Source organism: Bolinopsis microptera, chromosome 9 (genome assembly GCF_026151205.1).
Source record: "Bolinopsis microptera isolate Bmic1 chromosome 9, MBARI_Bmic_1.0, whole genome shotgun sequence".
Classification (NCBI taxonomy): Eukaryota; Metazoa; Ctenophora; class Tentaculata; order Lobata; family Bolinopsidae; genus Bolinopsis; species Bolinopsis microptera.
Window position 1 is genome coordinate 12,043,138 of NC_087080.1, and position 19,738 is coordinate 12,062,875.

Here is a 19,738-nt window from a genome sequence, read left to right on the forward strand (position 1 = left end):
TCTGAGACGTAAAGTAGCGGAGCTAGCAGCTCGGTATAATTAACCTAGGCTACACGTCATTCTTCAATAATGACGTGGAACTCATAAGCTCCGCTCCAGTACCAGGCTATCAAGTAGCAGGTGCACTGTCTAGCTGAATTATGTGCATAGTCAGATTAACCATCCCAGTCAATTATGTTGCGAGATGGAAACTCTACGTATGTCTGGGAGTATGAAGTAGCCTAGTCAGCATTGCCATGTTTGTGTTCCCGGATATGTCACGTACTTTATTATTAATAATGGTACGTGGTATATCCGGTTATTAAGCTTGTTAACGTTCGTTACAAATAATTGAAAAGGGATTTCCTTTCACCGATAGTTGTAGTTGCAGCTATAATTAGCACCGTCAACTGTGCCGGAAAATGGAAAATATAGGTTTGCAACTATGTCATATAATGTCACGTCATGTTTCTGGTGCCGAAATAAACTATCACGTAACTTTTTAAGCTTGTTAACGTTCGTTATTCATCTAAAGAGATGTCTCTTCACCGATAGTTGCATTTGTGTTTATTGTTTGCTAGTTTCACTGTTACCGTAACATTGATCGAAGTTGATAGTTACTTGTTTAGCAACCACAAGATAACGCTTCTCTCAATCTGTTGATAAGGAACTCGTTATAAGTTGTGTTGTGAGATGAGCTAACCATGACACTAACAATGAAGCAGCATTGTTCGCAGTCAGATTGCATGTATGAGTTAACTGCAAGTGATAAGCAGTCGTGCTTGCTTGAATTTCAGAATCTTGTGTCAATGTAAAATCTTCTTAAGTGCTTTTAATGACTAATGTACTCAAATTATTATTTTGATTATTGTGCACGTCGCGACATGTAGTTCACGCCCTATCTGTATTTTCCTCATAGTGTGCAGCTGATAAAGGGTCCCAATGAGCAATCGACCATATTCTTCGCAAGTTTTGCATAGTTTATACGTAAGGTGTTATAAATGGGTCTCAATCACCATCGACCGCCTTCTTTTGTGAAGTCTTTTCCCTACCCTATTAAATTAAAATAACCACGGCGTACTTATTCAATAGTGAATACTTGCATAAGTATTTCCTGCAGTGTTCGCCTAAAAGGTGTTTTGAATACTGAATAGGTCCTGCAATCTCCATCCACCATCTTTTGTCCAGCTCCTTTAGTCCTTTGTACTGATTAGTCTTTCCTTGACTCCTTCCGATTACAATAACCATGGTGTAGTAAATACATCAAGCATTTCCACCAGAGTTATTTCGGTATTCTATTGTCATGACCGTGAACTCCTAACGGAAAGATAAAATCGCCCCATCCGTTTAAAAATTAATTTAAGCAACGTAGGGTGCTTTTGTGCATACTCCTCGATATCGAGCTCACTTAAATATGTTTTGACAAGTTTATAAACATGTTGTGAGTAGGTACTATAAAAGCAGGTACTCCCGGAGGTGGGACCAACACCTGAACACCATTCACCCTTGTAACAAGCTAGCGAGGTTTTATAAGTCCCTACAAGAACAGGTCAAATTAGTCAGGTCATTATTGAGTTGGTACCCTGTCGGACACTTGTACCGCTAACCCCACTATTGAACAGTATGATACCTACCACCTTGGTCTGGAGAAATTAGAACGTGTAGATACACTTGTCACTAGTCCGGATACAGTACACGTCATGGTAGATCGATAATATCTTTTAGCGTCTCTTCTTATAACGTGCATATTTATTCAGGATAATTGGATAAAGATCCTATATAGTTCGTCATTTATCCTGCTTTGTTAGTTTTTATAAAGAGTTCTATTTATAAAGACGTCTGAGGTAATCGTATGATATCAATTAAAATATGGTCGGGTGAGTGCCAAGTGCCAACATAATATCACTATCCAGTAACTGCTTATCATCCTAATCAGTTCATATATAGATAATATCTAGTTTAGCCCCCAGTATTGTGGACAAAAAGCTGTAGGGGCGGCAAATAAGAAGACCTGACCTTATTTTTGTCTTTTCTTTTCTTTTTAGGATATTAGAAAATGTTTTAGGTGGGCAGTAAAACCATTTAGTGGAGTAGGGGACATAGGCACGTTTCGCCACTGAAATTCACACTAGCTTATCATATCTTTTAGTGTATCCGTATCACGTGTGTATTTATTCATGATAATTGGATAAATATCCTATATAGTTTGTTATCGTTTATCTAGCACTGTTAGTTCCTGAGAACGGCGGAGTAAATCATGTGGTATTGATAAAAGTATCACTATTCAGTAACCATATATCATGCTTGTCAGTTCGTATACAGATAATATCTTGTTTAACCACAGTTTCTAGTTTAACCACCAGTATCTAGTTTAACCACCAGTATCTAATTTAACCACCAGTATCTAGTTTAACCACAGTTTCTAGTTTAACCACAGTTTCTAGTTTAACCACAGTATCTAGTTTAACCACAATATCTAGTTTAACCACCAATATCTAGTTTAACCACCAGTATCTAGTTTAACCACAATATATAGTTTAACCACAATATCTAGTTTAACCACAGTATCTAGTTTAACCACAGTATCTAGTTCAGCCCCAGTATCTAGTTTAAGCACCAGTATCTTGTTTAATCACAATATCTAGTTTAACCACAAGTATCTAGTTTAACCACCAGTATCTAGTTTAACCACCAGTACCTAGTTTAACCACCAGTATCTAGTTTAACCACAGTTTCTAGTTTAACCACAGTTTTTAGTTTAACCACAGTATCTAGTTTAACCACAATATCTAGTTTAACCACCAATATCTAGTTTAACCACCAGTATCTAGTTTAACCACAATATATAGTTTAACCACAATATCTAGTTTAACCACAGTATCTAGTTTAACCACAGTATCTAGTTCAGCCCCAGTATCTAGTTTAAGCACCAGTATCTTGTTTAATCACAATATCTAGTTTAACCACCAGTATCTAGTTTAACCCCAGTATCTAGTTTAACCACCAGTATCTAGTTTAACCCCAGTATATAGTTCAGCCCCAGTATCTAGTTTAACCACCAGTATCTAGTTTAACCCCAGTATCTAGTCAGCCCCAGTATCTAGTTTAACCACAGTATATAGTTTAACCACAGTATCTAGTTTAACCACCAGTATCTAGTTCAGCCCCAGTATCTAGTTTAAGCACCAGTATCTAGTTTAGCCCCAGTATCTAGTTTAAGCACCAGTATCTTGTTTAATCACAATATCTAGTTTAACCACCAGTATCTAGTTTAACCACAGTATCTAGTTTAAGCACCAGTATCTAGTTTAACCACAGTTTCTAGTTTAACCACAGTTTTTAGTTTAACCACAGTATCTAGTTTAACCACAATATCTAGTTTAACCACCAATATCTAGTTTAACCACCAGTATCTAGTTTAACCACAATATATAGTTTAACCACAATATCTAGTTTAACCACAGTATCTAGTTTAACCACAGTATCTAGTTCAGCCCCAGTATCTAGTTTAAGCACCAGTATCTTGTTTAATCACAATATCTAGCTTAACCACCAGTATCTAGTTTAACCCCAGTATCTAGTTTAACCACCAGTATCTAGTTTAACCCCAGTATATAGTTCAGCCCCAGTATCTAGTTTAACCACCAGTATCTAGTTTAACCCCAGTATCTAGTTCAGCCCCAGTATCTAGTTTAACCACAGTATATAGTTTAACCACAGTATCTAGTTTAACCACCAGTATCTAGTTCAGCCCCAGTATCTAGTTTAAGCACCAGTATCTAGTTTAGCCCCAGTATCTAGTTTAAGCACCAGTATCTTGTTTAATCACAATATCTAGTTTAACCACCAGTATCTAGTTTAACCACAGTATCTAGTTTAAGCACCAGTATCTAGTTCAGCCCCAGTATCTAGTTTAACCACCAGTATCTAGTTTAACCACCAGTATCTAGTTTAAGCACCAGTATCTAGTTCAGCCCAAGTATCTAGTTTAACCACCAGTATCTAGTTTAACCACCAGTATCTAGTTTAGCCACCAGTATCTAGTTTAACCCCAGTATCTAGTTTAGCTCTAGAATATAGTTTATCCCCAGTATATAGTTTAACCACCAGTATCTAGTTTAAGCACCAGTATCTAGTTCAGCCCAAGTATCTAGTTTAACCACCAGTATCTAGTTTAACCACCAGTATCTAGTTTAACCACCAGTATCTAGTTTAACCCCAGTATATAGTTTAAGCACCAGTATCTTGTTTAATCACAATATCTAGTTTAACCACCAGTATCTAGTTTAACCCCAGTATCTAGTTCAGCCCCAGTATCTAGTTTAAGCACCAGTATCTTGTTTAATCACAATATCTAGTTTAACCACCAGTATCTAGTTTAACCCCAGTATATAGTTCAGCCCCAGTATCTAGTTTAAGCACCAGTATCTCGTTTAATCACAATATCTAGTTTAACCACCAGTATCTAGTTTAACCCCAGTATCTAGTTCAGCCCCAGTATCTAGTTTAACCACAGTATATAGTTTAACCACAGTATCTAGTTCAACCACCAGTATCTAGTTCAGCCCCAGTATCTAGTTTAAGCACCAGTATCTAGTTTAGCCCCAGTATCTAGTTTAAGCACCAGTATCTTGTTTAATCACAATATCTAGTTTAACCACCAGTATCTAGTTTAAGCATCAGTATCTAGTTCAGCCCCAGTATCTAGTTTAACCACCAGTATCTAGTTTAACCACCAGTATCTAGTTTAAGCACCAGTATCTAGTTCAGCCCAAGTATCTAGTTTAACCACCAGTATCTAGTTAAACCACCAGTATCTAGTTTAACCCCAGTATCTAGTTTAGCTCTAGAATATAGTTTAGCCCCAGTATCTAGTTTAGCCCCAGTATCTAGTTTAGCCCCAGTATCTAGTTTAACCACAGTATCTAGTTTAACCCCAGTATCTAGTTTAACCACAGTATCTAGTTTAACCACAGTATCTAGTTTAACCACCAGTATCTAGTTTAAGCACCAGTATCTAGTTCAGCCCAAGTATCTAGTTTAACCACCAGTATCTAGTTTAACCACCAGTATCTAGTTTAAGCACCAGTATCTAGTTCAGCCCAAGTATCTAGTTTAACCACCAGTATCTAGTTTAACCACCAGTATCTAGTTAAACCACCAGTATCTAGTTTAACCCCAGTATCTAGTTTAGCTCTAGAATATAGTTTAAGCACCAGTATCTAGTTCGGCCCCAGTATCTAGTTTAACCACCAGTATCTAGTTTAACCACCAGTATCTAGTTTAAGCACCAGTATCTAGTTCAGCCCAAGTATCTAGTTTAACCACCAGTATCTAGTTTAACCACCAGTATCTAGTTTAGCTCTAGAATATAGTTTAGCCCCAGTATCTAGTTTAGCCCCAGTATCTAGTTCAGCCCAAGTATCTAGTTTAGCCCTAAAACCTACCTTTAACATATCATAAGCCCCAGGTCTGATGCAGGGATGTGTGTTTTCAACTGAAGTCACGCTAGCTCACGCCCAGTGAAGGGTCACGTGACGTGACACGCCGTAACTGCCTTTTACACTATATCCACGCACTTTGACTGATTTACATTGAACACAAGCATGTTGTTGAGCGAGCAGAGGTTTAACGTTTTTATCAAAAGCACATTTAACAGCCATCTCAGCGCAAAGTGGCCACTTTTTTTCTGAAATTGCGACGTTCGTTTCTGAAATATAAGTTATGTTTTTTTCACCTTTTACATGAGACCATTCAACTTGTGGTTAGTTTAAAATAGTCTGTATACCCCACTTGACAAAGTACGCTACAGGTTATTTACACCTCTCTACTCAATCCTTTTATTATGTAAAATTAATTATCCGGACACGTTATCATTATGAGAAAAGCACGTGACATTCACGTGACATGCTGGAACTGATCAGCCTGCTTGTCACAACAAGCCCACGTGCACTATCACAAGCCCACGTGCTTTATCGTGTAATTCCCATTAGTTTTAGAGTAAGTATTTTGCATCACAGTGCCACGTGACACCTGGACGTACTATTTATCTTCGCAGGTTGCAATGTGCGCGTATGTATGGGAGATGATCTGTGAGGGGAGGCTTTCACAACGTTCAAATCAACGTCCTTAGCTTGATTTTTCAATGTGTTGTCAGATTTGCTGCTCGAATAACTTACACATACAGTTAAAATTGTTCAAATCTTTCATTCGTAGGTTTATTAAATATTATTGATTTGTAGCTCTCTTTCTTGGATATAATCTCGTCAAGCTCGATTGCTATTTGTGTCATTTCTATTACTTATAAACTTATCACTTGATGAATGATCTTAACTTTTCTCGTTTTAAAACGCCCATTTTTTCGGGAGTTTAACTTTTTCATCACTTGACGAAAGGTTTTTTAATTTCTTGGTTTAAAAACGCCTCTTTTTTGCGAGTTTTCACAGGATCAATCGATATCTTTTATCATCTTGTTTGTTTTTTCTTTTGTTTGCTTAGATTCGGCTTAAATCAATTAATGTGACTGATATGTTACCAAGACGGATCCAATTTTAGACCACCGAAATAAAATAAACAGTTCATTTTGCGGTCATCCATTTAAACCTCTGTAGCAAGGAGCAGCAAAAAGGAGCAACAAGGAGCAACAACAAGGAGCAACAAGGACCACGACAGTTTAAAGTTTCAATCCTCTTCAAGGGTTGTAACATTGTCCACTCTTGGTTCTCTGAGTGAACCAAGAGTGGACAATGTCAACTTCACTGAATCTCTTGTCGCATAATTTCTATCCTGATTTAATTTTTAAACGATGTTAGCTGATTCTCCGTACATTTGTAGTTTTTGTTATTGTAGACTGGAGGTGGCACTATATTTAACTGATCACTAATTAGAAATCTTAGGACTGTATGCCTGAGTGCCAGATGCTAGGTGAAAAACCCCGAGAAACCCTCTCCTTTATAAAAACGTACTGTATACAGTGCATAATTTATAAGCCTCAAATCCTGACGCCACTTGTGCCAAGTGAACCACAGCGTTGCTAATGCGGTTACTACAAATTATTTAATGTCATATTCGTCAGGGTAACAGTAGTACAGATTGGTAACACAGGTTACTCACCGGTAAATCATAGTGCAGTCAGCGCAGTGTGCGTCACATATAGTCCTCTTAAAAATTATATTATTACTGCTGTTACACATCTGGAAACATCAGCCGCATTTAGTGTTCCTGTTAAGTTTTCAGCAATCGTGGGGACGAAAGTTGCTTACTTGTTCGAGTTTCCCAAGTTATAATAGATAGTCTCATAGATTGATCAGTCTAAAGCATTCCTATTCTTTTTCCACCCAATTTTATTCTGAATCGTCATTTTCCTGACTGATTTTTTGAGATGGTACGTTCTAGACTTTCGGTTAGATACTGACACACCTTGTACAAATTAGATGAAGTACAATTTTCCTTGCAATTACATTTCTCAGAGACACATTTAGGTGCTAGTGTTCCAAATTTGTCTACCAATGTGTTTCTGGAATGCTGGTGAGTGGTGTCCTTCTTCAAATTTACTGATGTACCTTCAAAACTTTCAGTTTACAGGTAAGTGATTTATAGTGACACACCTTGTGCAGATTTAATGAAGTTCCCTGCTTAAGTTGAAACAAATAGTACATTGTCAGTTTTATATAGTGGTAACCGGTGGTAAAATAACATTTGATCTAGTTTTCTGTCATAGCTAACTATACTTTATCGAGTTATTGTTTCTCTAATTACCTTGCTTAGCTGAATTGTGTTATATCTGGGTAGCATTTGTAACTATAGCACCTCTTCTGCTCTTTAAGTTTCATAGCGTATAACTTGTGTAGTGGCCTGTTTTTAGTTGACTCAATTTCGCGGATCTACTCCAAGGCTCTACGACTACAGTCTACAGTAAATGGAATGCTATAGTGGCACATGAGTACTCTCACCTCTTTTATCTGATTTGATAAATGTAATTTCAATTTCAAAATCAGTTTTTTTAAACTTTTACAGAAAACTCCAGTTTTTATAACTGTTACTTTTAAAAGAAAACTATTTTTGTCACTACATTTTGTTATATTTCTTTAAGTTTGATATAAACATTAAGTTATTTGTTTAGATTTAGTTCGTTAAGATTGCATCGTTTTTATAATCATTTCTGTTACAGCGACTAATAAAAATGAACCTCTAAAGTTCACGGCGACAAAGCTGATAAGCCCGCGACTATTTATTCTTTTACCGATCGATTTCAAATGTATCTGAAATCTATTATAATCATATACGAATAGCCGTTAAGCCGTTATCGCTATTACATGTACCTTGGACACCAGAGTGTCCTCGTTGCTAACCAAGCATCAAAGTGTGGCCGTATCTTGTGTTAGTGCACCTCTTCCATACCTGAAGAGTCGTAACTGCCCAGGAGAATGACAAGGAAGAGGAAGATGTGAAAAGAAGATGGGAAACGTTATACAGCCCGCCGAATCTCGTACTCATGATATTGAGACTATCCTCCACCAAAACGGAATAGGTTAGTAGCAATCTAACATTGGTACTATCCTCCACCACTGGCACAATGTATGCCCAGTATATATCGTGCTTATATACGATTTAGCGTCTCAGAACATGTCTTTATGCTCCTAATCGTACCTCAACCAGTCAACCTGGTATCGATAATTTGTTTATCTTGTATCCGAACTAAGATTAGTAAGAAACCTCCAGTGATAAATGGTCATCTGAAGAACAGTACATCATCCTCAGAACCACTGATAGAAGATTTCACACCGAGGAGTTCCCGAAACCACTCAGGAGAGGAAAAACGTGTTAGATTCCAGAATGTGGAGATAACGGACCAAAAGAATGTTGTGGTGGTCAAAGCCAACGAGGTAAATTCCCAATTCTCAATATCTTGTTGTTATCCTGGGTGTTTTCCCTGATATTTTCAGTTTTATAATTGTCCTGCATCATGCATTTCTGTGCGATAATTTTGTACGATTCTACTAATTTAAATGCAATCTGATGGATTCATATCGTTGACTATAATTTTTGAAGTAAGACTGAATTTCGCGATGGAAGAATTTATTTTCTAACTCCAGCACTTAAAATGTTTTTCTCATAGAGCAGCACTCTTTAAAAAGCAATTTAAAACATTCACAACGTGACCAATAGACATAACCGATTTAAGATGTAATTATGACTATAAAATCATCCACGCTTTAATTCGAGATGCATAAAATTTTAATTCTTGCTTGAATAATTTTTGTCTGAGAATTGCGCTGGAGAAGTCGTATCAGCTCATGCTTGTTAACAAAAAGTTCTTTGTGTTGTGCTTGTTTCTGACTGAGAAGATACAGAACTCATTGTAACAGATTCTTGGCAAGACGGAGATAACTTGACAAATGCCTTGATTTAGAGAAACATGGTATCTATACAGCAACAACAGAATTAAGAACGTATCTCTTTTACAACAATTTGGCAAATTTCAGGTGCATGATTCAGCTATTTACGTATCAAAATGTGACTGAATATTTGTGGAATGTTTAAAAGAGATGCATGATCACCTCCCTAACAGAAGGGTGGAATATTTAAGCAACTGGGAGGGGCTGGCCCTTGTGCACGTGATCAATGTGTACACTGTTTTATAGTACCGAGCTCTGTGGAGCAAAGTGAACTTAATTGCTGAATATTTCAGTACCAAAGTAACCCTTATTTTCTTCAGAACCGAAGCTCGGCCAGCAGTAGTGGTTATGAGAGTAAGAGTTGTTCGAGCATTGATAGTGATGCGGAAAACATTAGAGGAGAATCCAGGTTAGAAAACTAGTTCAGCAGTTCAGAGATTTAGTTTATCCTAGTAGTAATCAACTTTAAATTATCTGAAGTGTATTTTTAGAATCTAAATTAGCTGATCACATTTGTTGATTCTGATATCTTCATAACATTCAGTTTAGAACCTAGTCACTGAGGTAACGTAAAACTGAACTCATCTAAAACATATCTCCGACAGTGAAACAGTGTCTCCTCTGTGCAGCTCAGCTATAAAAGACATCCTGACCTGTGACGAATGTGGTAAGCGGTTCTGCAAATCAGGACTGTACCTGCAACACATCCGAACCAGAGCCCACCTAGGCTGCAATCCAGACGACATAATCGACCAGACATCTATCAAAAAGATAGTAGTGGCTGAGAGACAGTATCCAAGTCCGAAGACCATTGCCAAGGCTCATGCTGACTCAATCAGGAAAACCAGATCTTATAATACGGTGGGTTTAGTTTGTTCACGTTTCTCAATTTATAATTGGATGCCGAGTGTTTCAACTCTCGAAAAATCGCCTAATGTTTTATATCCGGCTAAGAACCTAATACACAGCTCCGTAGTACCAACCCTCACCCTAACCAGTAAAATTAAACCTTGATCCCAATCTAGTCCCCAGTTTTGTCACATACATGATATTAGATATTAGATATTGATGTTCTAACCATCATTTCACTCAGGAGAGAGACCTGCTATGGGTGTCCCCCGAGAAGCTCCGGCCTAAATCAGCCCGGCCCGAACACCGAATACTGGGACCCCTGGGGAACTCCTATCTGCACTGGCTAACACACTTGGAGAGACTAGACCGGCTGGATGATGAGACCGAGAGCAGCGATACTGGGGAGGACAGATCACCCCCGAGCACCGGGGAGTCTACTCTTTGTTAACATCCGAAGATAACCTCTTAGTCTTTGTTAACATCAGAATATTCCAATTCCATCGATATGTCGTTGTGAATACCAGCAAGACTCTCTGTTGACGCACTCTATTTTGGATCAGTTTACCAAGCTACTTGCTTGAAACCAGATATTTTAGGCGATTTATAGTTCTATGTATGCAGTGTTCAGTATTTATTTTAGGGACAGATTTTTCACAGTACCAAAACTCACAATATGGCATAAGCCAAATATTTTGATACAGCCCATTAGAGGTATTCAGATTTTGTATTCATCAGAATGAAGGCTCTTCAAGAAGGGCTATGATATAAAGTTATGGGATTGCCGTCGACATATTTGCAATATCTTTCCAGTTTCATGCCACGACACTTATTTTTTGGCAATTTGGTCGATGGAAGTGCTTTGCTAAGTAACTTAGTAGGTTTACACTAGATTTAACACTCAAATTAGATGCTTAGCTTCACCGCAGATTATAACATAACTAGAAATGAGGAAATATTTCTATCCAAACCATATATTTGAAATACTGGATAAAGAATTCTACTCTGATAGAATTTTTTTTCGGCTATTAACAACGTAAACCTTTCGTCTGGCAAGTTTCATGTTAGTGTCTTAAATTTGGGGTGTTGGGTTTGACTCGATGTAGCGATCCGCGTGTCCAAAACGTCTTGCACGTTTTCTTTGTGTATGTCTGATTGAGGAAGATCATAAGTCATGGTCACAGCTTTGTTTTTAAAAATATTGTGTACAATGTTTTGCGTTTGCAATTTTATCATAACTTGCGAAATATGTCATTTTCACTGAATGGTTGGCGGCTATCAATACACTGTCAAGTGCAGTTTGGACTGCCAGATTTAATTTGCAGTCTTCAGGAATGGATTATCACCAAACCGACAACCTGCTCTAGTTCTAAGGAGGATAGAGATTTGACATTCAAACCGCATTAGAAAGGGCCCGTGCTGTCAAGGGTTCCCTTTAACTTTAAGTCTAACAAAAAAGGTGACCCCTCTAAATACAACATTATGACAAATAAAGGTTGATTTCTGCAGTTCAGAATGGTCATACCGGAAAGAGCTGAAAGTTGATGATTGACCAACGAATTTTTATTGACGTCTTATCTGGAGCTTTTAATTAGTAGCGCTAGATTATCTGCTAGATCGGAAAGTAAAGGAAAGTAAAGGAACTAAGTTACTACAGGAAAAGGTGTTTTATTCAATGCCACTTTTGTACAAAGACATCTAAATTAAAATTATTGTTTTTAGGTGTTTTGAGGGGTTATTGAGGGAGATTTGCAAATGGCGAATATAAAAAAATGAGGGGGGGGGGAGGACGCGGAAAGGGGTACAGGTGGGGGTGTAGTTTGGTGTTTCAATTCTGGTGTTTGGCTGGAGAAAGATATTCCAGGATTGGGTCGTTTGGTTTCACTGAATGGCCAGGCTGTTTACTAGGTATTGATAGGAACAGCAAACTCCAGAACTAACATTAACCTCTTGTTCGTGCGCCGTATAGCGATAGACTTCTACTTCAGACAAGGACAGGTAAGCATTGTTTGCACCTTGCACCATTACACTTGATCCTTTCACATCTAGGTTAGGAAATACGTAGAGCCTTTTTCCATGATCATATTCGATGGCTCCAACTTTAAGTGCTCCTTCGTAATTTCCTCCGCTTAAGGCTGTTCCCATCCACATTACCGTCCCATCTACCCTGGCATTGACAACTTGAGATGAGTCTCTGGTACATGGTGTTTACCTTTATTTCCTTAAGGGGGGAGCCATGGGTGTTTTTTTGTGAAACTTGATTTCGAGATAGCAGTTGACCAGCAAACTAGGACCAGTGACCGAACTTTTGAGGGGGTCCCGGACCCCAACCGCCAAACAGTACCCGCGGGGGAGCCACGCCCATATTTGGTCCAATTTAGGCCCAATTTAGCCAAATACCCTGAACATGCCCAAAACCCAGGTTTAGGGTGCTTTACTTGTAGAATGTAGCTAGTGGTCTCCTGAAATCGTATATGAAATTTCATTAAGATTGGACAAAAAATGACTGAGTTATGAGCCAAAAACCATATGCCCATATTTGGGCATACTCATCAAATTTGGTAGATTTCGTCCCATAAATTGGTCAAATATCAATATTTTTGAATGAGACTTACTTTATATGAAAGGTTAGCATAAACTACATAATCTCTGTAAGCTATACACTATAGCTTTATATCTGTTTAAATGTGGATACAAGGCGAAAATACCCAAAAAATTAACAAAATTGCCCGTATCTTCGTTCGCAATATTCGCGGAATTGATTTCATTAATTTGGTAATAACTCAATCAGTTTTTAAAATTTTTGCATGAAATTTTCGGAATCGACTCTAAATCGCATTTCCACCTTATTGTAGAAAGCCGATTTTTGATTTAGGCCTCTACAAAAATTTGGCGGCCAAATTCCAAAATATACGATTTCAGGAGACCACTAGCTACAAGTAAAGCACCCTAAACCTGGGTTTTGGGCATGTTCAGGGTATTTGGCTAAATTGGGCCTATTTGGCGGTTGGGGTCCGGGACCTCTTCAAAAGTTTGGTCACTGGTCCTAGTTTGCTGATCAACTGCTATCTCGAAATCAAGTTTCACAAAAAAATTCCCATGGCTCCCCCCCCCCCCCCCCCCCCCCCCCCCAAAATGTGAAAAAAGTGTCATCGTCATAACCTTCGTGCCTGAAAAGTATTGCACAATTTAATATACACATAGTTTTTGAATTTTCATGGAACTGCAACATTGGATTATTATAATTATATTATGCGAATCTATCGATGAAAATGTTTCTGGCGGACTCACGGCGGAGACTGATCGGTCCCATCACCCAATTGACTATTGAGTCTGCGGGTGATTGTGCCAAATAATTTTAAATCTCTGTATTGATGAACAATTGCTCTTTTTTCACATTTTTGGAACTTGTTATTAATATTAACTAAATAACTAGCATACTTTCCGGTAGTTTTTCCATCGATTGCCCTCGCGATGCCACAAACGGCTTATCTTGAGAGTATCGATTTGAGTGGCAGTTCCTTCCCGAGCAACGTTCGTTGCAGTTTAAGCTGCATTTACATACTAATTGCTCATCGGTCATTAGATAGTGAAACCTATAAATTTCACTTTGAACTTTGATGATTTTAGTATAATTGACTGACGTACGTGATGGGTGACGATACGATGGGTGACGTACGTGATGGGTGACGAGCGGTAAATAAATTTCCTAAATTCCTATCGTGCCACAGCAATGAAACTTTTATCACGTGGTGACCCCCACTGTCGCTTCACTACTGTAGAGTTTCAACGATACAGGGGGAGCCGCGCACCCGTGCGCGGCGGGTCATACAACGTATGACAAAAAATTAGCTGACCATGTCGAAGTGTTGTATCGATGGCGCACTGCCTAAGTAAAGTAAAATCACAAATGGTCGCTAATTTTCACATTTCATCCATGGAAATTATAAAATGCGGTTAAGTTTACATTTTTTTCGAAATCAGAAACTTTACTCCAGGTCACTTGTCACTGTTATATTTACATATCGCCTGGTCATTTAATTGGGTACAGTCAGTTATAAACAATGGTCACGCCATAATGCCATATATTCTATGTGCGGGATCAATTCAGGGCAGGATGTTGTAAGTTTTATTGTTTATAATATAACTTATTAATTAACCATTATTATGAACGGGTGATACAATATTTATTAAAAACATTACATATTTGATATGGCGCAGTTTATATCTCCGCCAAAAGCATCACATTTTAGCATTAATGCGCGTAGTTTTCTCAACTATTTTCACAGTCGCGCCTTCCTGAAGTTACATTAAACAGCCTCTTTTGCTTCCTAACATACCAGTTTATAGGAAGCAAAATATTATATATAAGTAAAGTGCAAGAAACCGAAATCGAACTTGGCACATTAATAGCATGGGAGACGATATTATACATGGGCGATATTTAGTAGAGAATAAACCGGTACCTACGGTGTACCGGTACCGGTATACCTACGAGGGTGATATTAGTACAATTTTGTTAGCAGTTAGAACACCTCCTCCCGTATTATTGAGAATAAATTTACTTTTCCATACAATTGCGCACTTCAGTCGTATGAGTATTGCTGAACCGGCAGTAAAGCATGAAATGCTTTAATGATAAAAGATTCGTTTGTTACATAATCATGCTTTTTTTGAGTCGAGAGATACAAAATATGATGTTAACAAAACACAACTTTAAAGAACGATCAAAATTCTTACAAAGTTTTATTATAAAACTCTGTGACTGTTAAAAAGTATTAGGTAAATGATTTTTTTAAATTCTGCCTTGATGGTCTGTAGCTTTTTCTCCTGTTTCCCATTTTGAGGAAGTCAACCCTCTAACCTCTTCTTAGAAATTGTGCAGTAGAGTGTCGACGGGTTTGAGAACTCCAACGAATGAGGCATGATATCTTCTTCTACAGTCTTTTCAAAAACTTGCTGACATTCTGAGTTATATTATTGTCATAACAACGAATAGAATTTAAAAAGTACCTCATCTCTAATAATAATAACTAGACTTTATAATTATAGTCATCTCGTGAAAATTACTATATTTTTAATACTATCATAACAATGGATAGAAGTTAAGCAGTGAAAGCAGTATTAATGACATTCTCACTTTTCAGAACTAAGTGCCTAATATAATTAAGATAGAACATCTAAACAGTTTTATTCCTGTTCCATATGATCGAGGATAGTCAGGGCTACAAAACCTGACCAAGTTTAGCTCAATCCAGTACTGCGCGTTCAAGATATGAGGTTAAATATACCAAAAATAGAGGTTTTCTGGTGTGACATCATTGTAAATTATTTGGAGTATAACCTCAATATCTCACAAACTATACATTTGTGGTCTTTCTGAGTTACACTATCTGTTTCCTTTGGCAATTTCGGTTCAGAGTCAATTAAGTTTGAAACAAAATCTCAGTATATGTGAAAGGAATGAGGATATCAAGTTTGTAAAAGCGCGCGCGCGCGCGCGCGCGCACACACATATAATGACCTCATATCTTCCACATTTAACGATTTTTTATAGAAATTCTTTCACCATCCTGTAGCACTCATGTGCTGAGTAGGATAGCATTCAAATCATGTCTTTAAAAGATTTAGATAGATACTGAGGGAGAAAATTCATGTTTGTAAAAGCGCGCGCGCGCGCGCGCGCGCATGGCCCAGACTATATCAATGTACGGCCACGGGAGGATAAAAGTACTTTCATACACACCAGCATGCTCATTGATGGCTTAAAATGAAGCTAAGACATACTCCTATCAGATCCACCATAAGTTAGATACCATAATAATCATTAAATGTGTCTAAAATGAGGAAGCTTTGACAAGTGCGAGTGGTTTTGGCAAATTTTGGTATAAAATGGGCCCTGAGGTCATATTTTTCTCATTAAAATCACATATATCACGAATATTTATGTGTGTTGGGTGTATCCTCATTGGTATCAACCATTTCAATCATCTAGAGCAGCTTTCCTGATTCTTTATATCATGAAAATGGGCAAAAAAGCTCATAAATAGTCCAAAATCGGTCATTTTCGCCGCTTTAATAACCTCATTCCTGGCACCCAGAACACTTTGGGTACTCAAAACATGATTTTTCGGATACCTCAGACCCCTAACTAGCACATGGAGCCAGAAAGAACAGCATGTAGGGACTTCTAAATTTCCATGGTTGAGAACCCAATGTCACACTATTCGTTCATTAATCCTGCTTTCACTGTAAGAAGAAGCTCAACTCTAGTCTCTAATGACTAGATCTCGTGACAATAATTCCTAGATAGTCCTTGTAATGACAGTGTTAAAACTGTAATAGTTGTCACGAGATGTTTGATCTAGTTATATTAGAGTTGAGCTATTCCTAGTCCTTGTTATGACAGTATTAAAACTACAATAGTTGTCACGAGATGTTTGATCTAGTTGTTAGAGTTGAGCTATTCCTAGTCCTTGTTATGACAGTATTAAAACTGTAATAATTGTCACGAGATATTTGATCTAGTTATTAGAGTTGAGCTATTCCTAGTCCTTGCTATGACAGTATTAAAACTACAATAGTTGTCACGAGATGTTTGATCTAGTTATATTAGAGTTGAGCTATTCCTAGTCCTTGTTATGACAGTATTAAAACTACAATAGTTGTCACGAGATGTTTGATCTAGTTATATTAGAGTTGAGCTATTCCTAGTCCTTGATATGACAGTATTAAAACTGTAATAATTGTCACGAGATGTTTGATCTAGTTGTTAGAGTTGAGCTATTCCTAGTCCTTGTTATGACAGTATTAAAACTACAATAGTTGTCACGAGATGTTTGATCTAGTTGTTAAAAATGAGCTATTCCTAGTCCTTGTTATGACAGTATTAAAACTACAATAGTTGTCACGAGATGTTTCATCTAGTTGTTAGAGTTGAGCTATTCCTAGTCCTTGTTATGACAGTATTAAAACTACAATAATTGTCACGAGATGTTTGATCTAGTTGTTAGAGTTGAGCTATTCCTAGTCCTTGTTATGACAGTATTAAAACTACAATAATTGTCACGAGATGTTTGATCTAGTTGTTAGAGTTGAGCTATTCCTAGTCCTTGATATGACAGTATTAAAACTGTAATAATTGTCACGAGATGTTTGATCTAGTTGTTAGAGTTGAGCTATTCCTAGTCCTTGATATGACAGTATTAAAACTGTAATAATTATCACGAGGTGTTTGATCTAGTTGTTAGAATTCAGCTATTCCTAGTCCTTGTTATGACAGTATTAAAACTGTAATAATTGTCACGAGATGTTTGATCTAGTTGTTAGAGTTGAGCTATTCCTAGTCCTTGATATGACAGTACTAAAACTGTAATAATTGTCACGAGATGTTTGATCTAGTTATTAGAGTTGAGCTATTCCTAGTCCTTGATATGACAGTATTTAAACTACAATAAATGTCACGAGATGTTTGATCTAGTTATTAGAGTTGAGCTATTCCTAGTCCTTGTTATGACAGTATTAAAACTGTAATAATTGTCACGAGATGTTTGATCTAGTTGTTAGAGTTGAGCTATTCCTAGTCCTTGTTATGACAGTATTAAAACTGTAATAATTGTCACGAGATGTTTGATCTAGTTGTTAGAGTTGAGCTATTCCTAGTCCTTGTTATGACAGTATTAAAACTACAATAGTTGTCATCAGATGTTTGATCTAGTTGTTAGAGTTGAGCTATTCCTAGTCCTTGTTATGACAGTATTAAAACTACAATAGTTGTCACGAGATGTTTGATCTAGTTGTTAGAGTTGAGCTATTCCTAGTTATTGCTATGACAGTATTAAAACTAAAATAGTTGTCACGAGATGTTTGATCTAGTTGTTAGAGTTCAGCTATTCCTTGTCCTTGTTATGACAGTATTATAACTACAATAATTAGCTGTGAAACTAAAGTAATGTGCGATATTGAAAGTAAACTTACCCCGCTAGAATGGAGCTGTGAAACTAGAGTAATATGGAATTATAGTTTTAAAACTGCTATGATAATAGGAGCTATTCCATATGGGACTAGGAATAGCTCAACTCTAATATAACTTGATCAAACAGCTCGTGACAATTATTACAGTTTTAATACTGTCATAACAAGTACTAGGAATAGCTCAACTCTAACAACTAGATAATAAATAATAATAAAATTTTGTAGCTTAAACACAAACTCTAAGCCCAGTGGATAAACCACAAAACTTATGCTCTATTGTGTGAAACAAAGATACTAGATCAAGATAACTATCAAGGAGTGTATGCATAGGACATAAAAAGTTTAAACATCTCGTGACAATTATTACAGTTTTAATACTGTCATAACAAGGACTAGGAATAGCTCAACTCTAACAACTAGATCAAACATCTCGTGACAATTATTACAGTTTTAATACTGTCATAACAAGGACTAGGAATAGCTCAACTCTAACAACTAGATCAAACATCTCGTGACAACTATTGTAGTTTTAATACTGTCATAACAATAACTAGGAATAGCTCAACTCTAACAACTAGATCAAACATCTCGTGACAATTATTACAGTTTTAATACTGTCATAACAAGGACTAGGAATAGCTCAACTCTAACAACTAGATCAAACATCTCGTGACAATTATTACAGTTTTAATACTGTCATAACAAGGACTAGGAATAGCTCAACTCTAACAACTAGATCAAACATCTCGTGACAACTATTGTAGTTTTAATACTGTCATAACAATAACTAGGAATAGCTCAACTCTAACAACTAGCTCAAACACCTCGTGACAATTATTACAGTTTTAATACTGTCACAACAAGGACTAGGAATAGCTCAACTCTAACAACTAGATCAAACATCTCGTGACAATTATTACAGTTTTAATACTGTCATAACAAGGACTAGGAATAGCTGAATTCTAACAACTAGCTCAAACACCTCGTGATAATTATTACAGTTTTAATACTGTCATATCAAGGACTAGGAATAGCTCAACTCTAATAACTAGATCAAACATCTCGTGACAACTATTGTAGTTTTAATACTGTCATAACAAGGACTAGGAATAGCTCAACTCTAATAACTAGATCAAACATCTCGTGACATTTATTGTAGTTTAAATACTGTCATATCAAGGACTAGGAATAGCTCAACTCTAATAACTAGATTAAACATCTCGTGACAATTATTACAGTTTTAATACTGTCATAGCAAGGACTAGGAATAGCTCAACTCTTACAACTAGATCAAACATCTCGTGACAACTATTGTAGTTTTAATACTGTCATAGCAAGGACTAGGAATAACTCAACTCTAACAACTAGATCAAACATCTCGTGACAATTATTACAGTTTTAATACTGTCATAACAAGGACTAGGAATAGCTCAACTCTAACAACTAGATCAAACATCTCGTGACAACTATTGTAGTTTTAATACTGTCATAGCAAGGACTAGGAGTAGCTCAACTCTTACAACTAGATCAAACATCTC

At 37.0% G+C, this 19,738-nt stretch overlaps 1 protein-coding gene across 5 annotated transcripts; it reads left to right on the top strand.

Annotated features, from left to right (window-relative positions):
* The first annotated feature begins 1,447 nt into the window (after positions 1-1,447).
* On the top strand, positions 1,448-11,465 carry LOC134820550 (uncharacterized). 5 transcript variants are annotated; one of them, XM_063830992.1, is made up of 7 exons: positions 1,448-1,682; positions 5,444-5,605; positions 8,402-8,509; positions 8,701-8,864; positions 9,698-9,786; positions 9,983-10,238; positions 10,471-11,465. In XM_063830992.1, exons 3-7 carry the CDS (start codon positions 8,437-8,439, stop codon positions 10,675-10,677), a joined length of 789 nt encoding a protein of 262 aa, XP_063687062.1. In that variant the 5' UTR covers positions 1,448-1,682; positions 5,444-5,605; positions 8,402-8,436; the 3' UTR covers positions 10,678-11,465. The 5 variants fall into 5 exon arrangements, with proteins under 5 accessions (XP_063687062.1, XP_063687063.1, XP_063687064.1 ...); XM_063830993.1 differs by having other exon boundaries at positions 5,450-5,605; XM_063830996.1 differs by having other exon boundaries at positions 1,453-1,682; positions 8,740-8,864.
* Positions 11,466-19,738: the final 8,273 nt, after the last annotated feature.

Excerpts from the sequence above, each read along its gene's own strand:
- LOC134820550 (XM_063830992.1), top strand. The coding sequence starts at position 8,437 with ATGGGAAACGTTATACAGCCCGCCGAATCTCGTACTCATGATATTGAG. Across the intron at positions 8,510-8,700 it reads CCTCCACCAAAACGGAATAG|TGATAAATGGTCATCTGAAG; the intron begins GTTAGTAGCAAT and ends AGAAACCTCCAG. Across the intron at positions 8,865-9,697 it reads TGGTGGTCAAAGCCAACGAG|AACCGAAGCTCGGCCAGCAG; the intron begins GTAAATTCCCAA and ends TATTTTCTTCAG.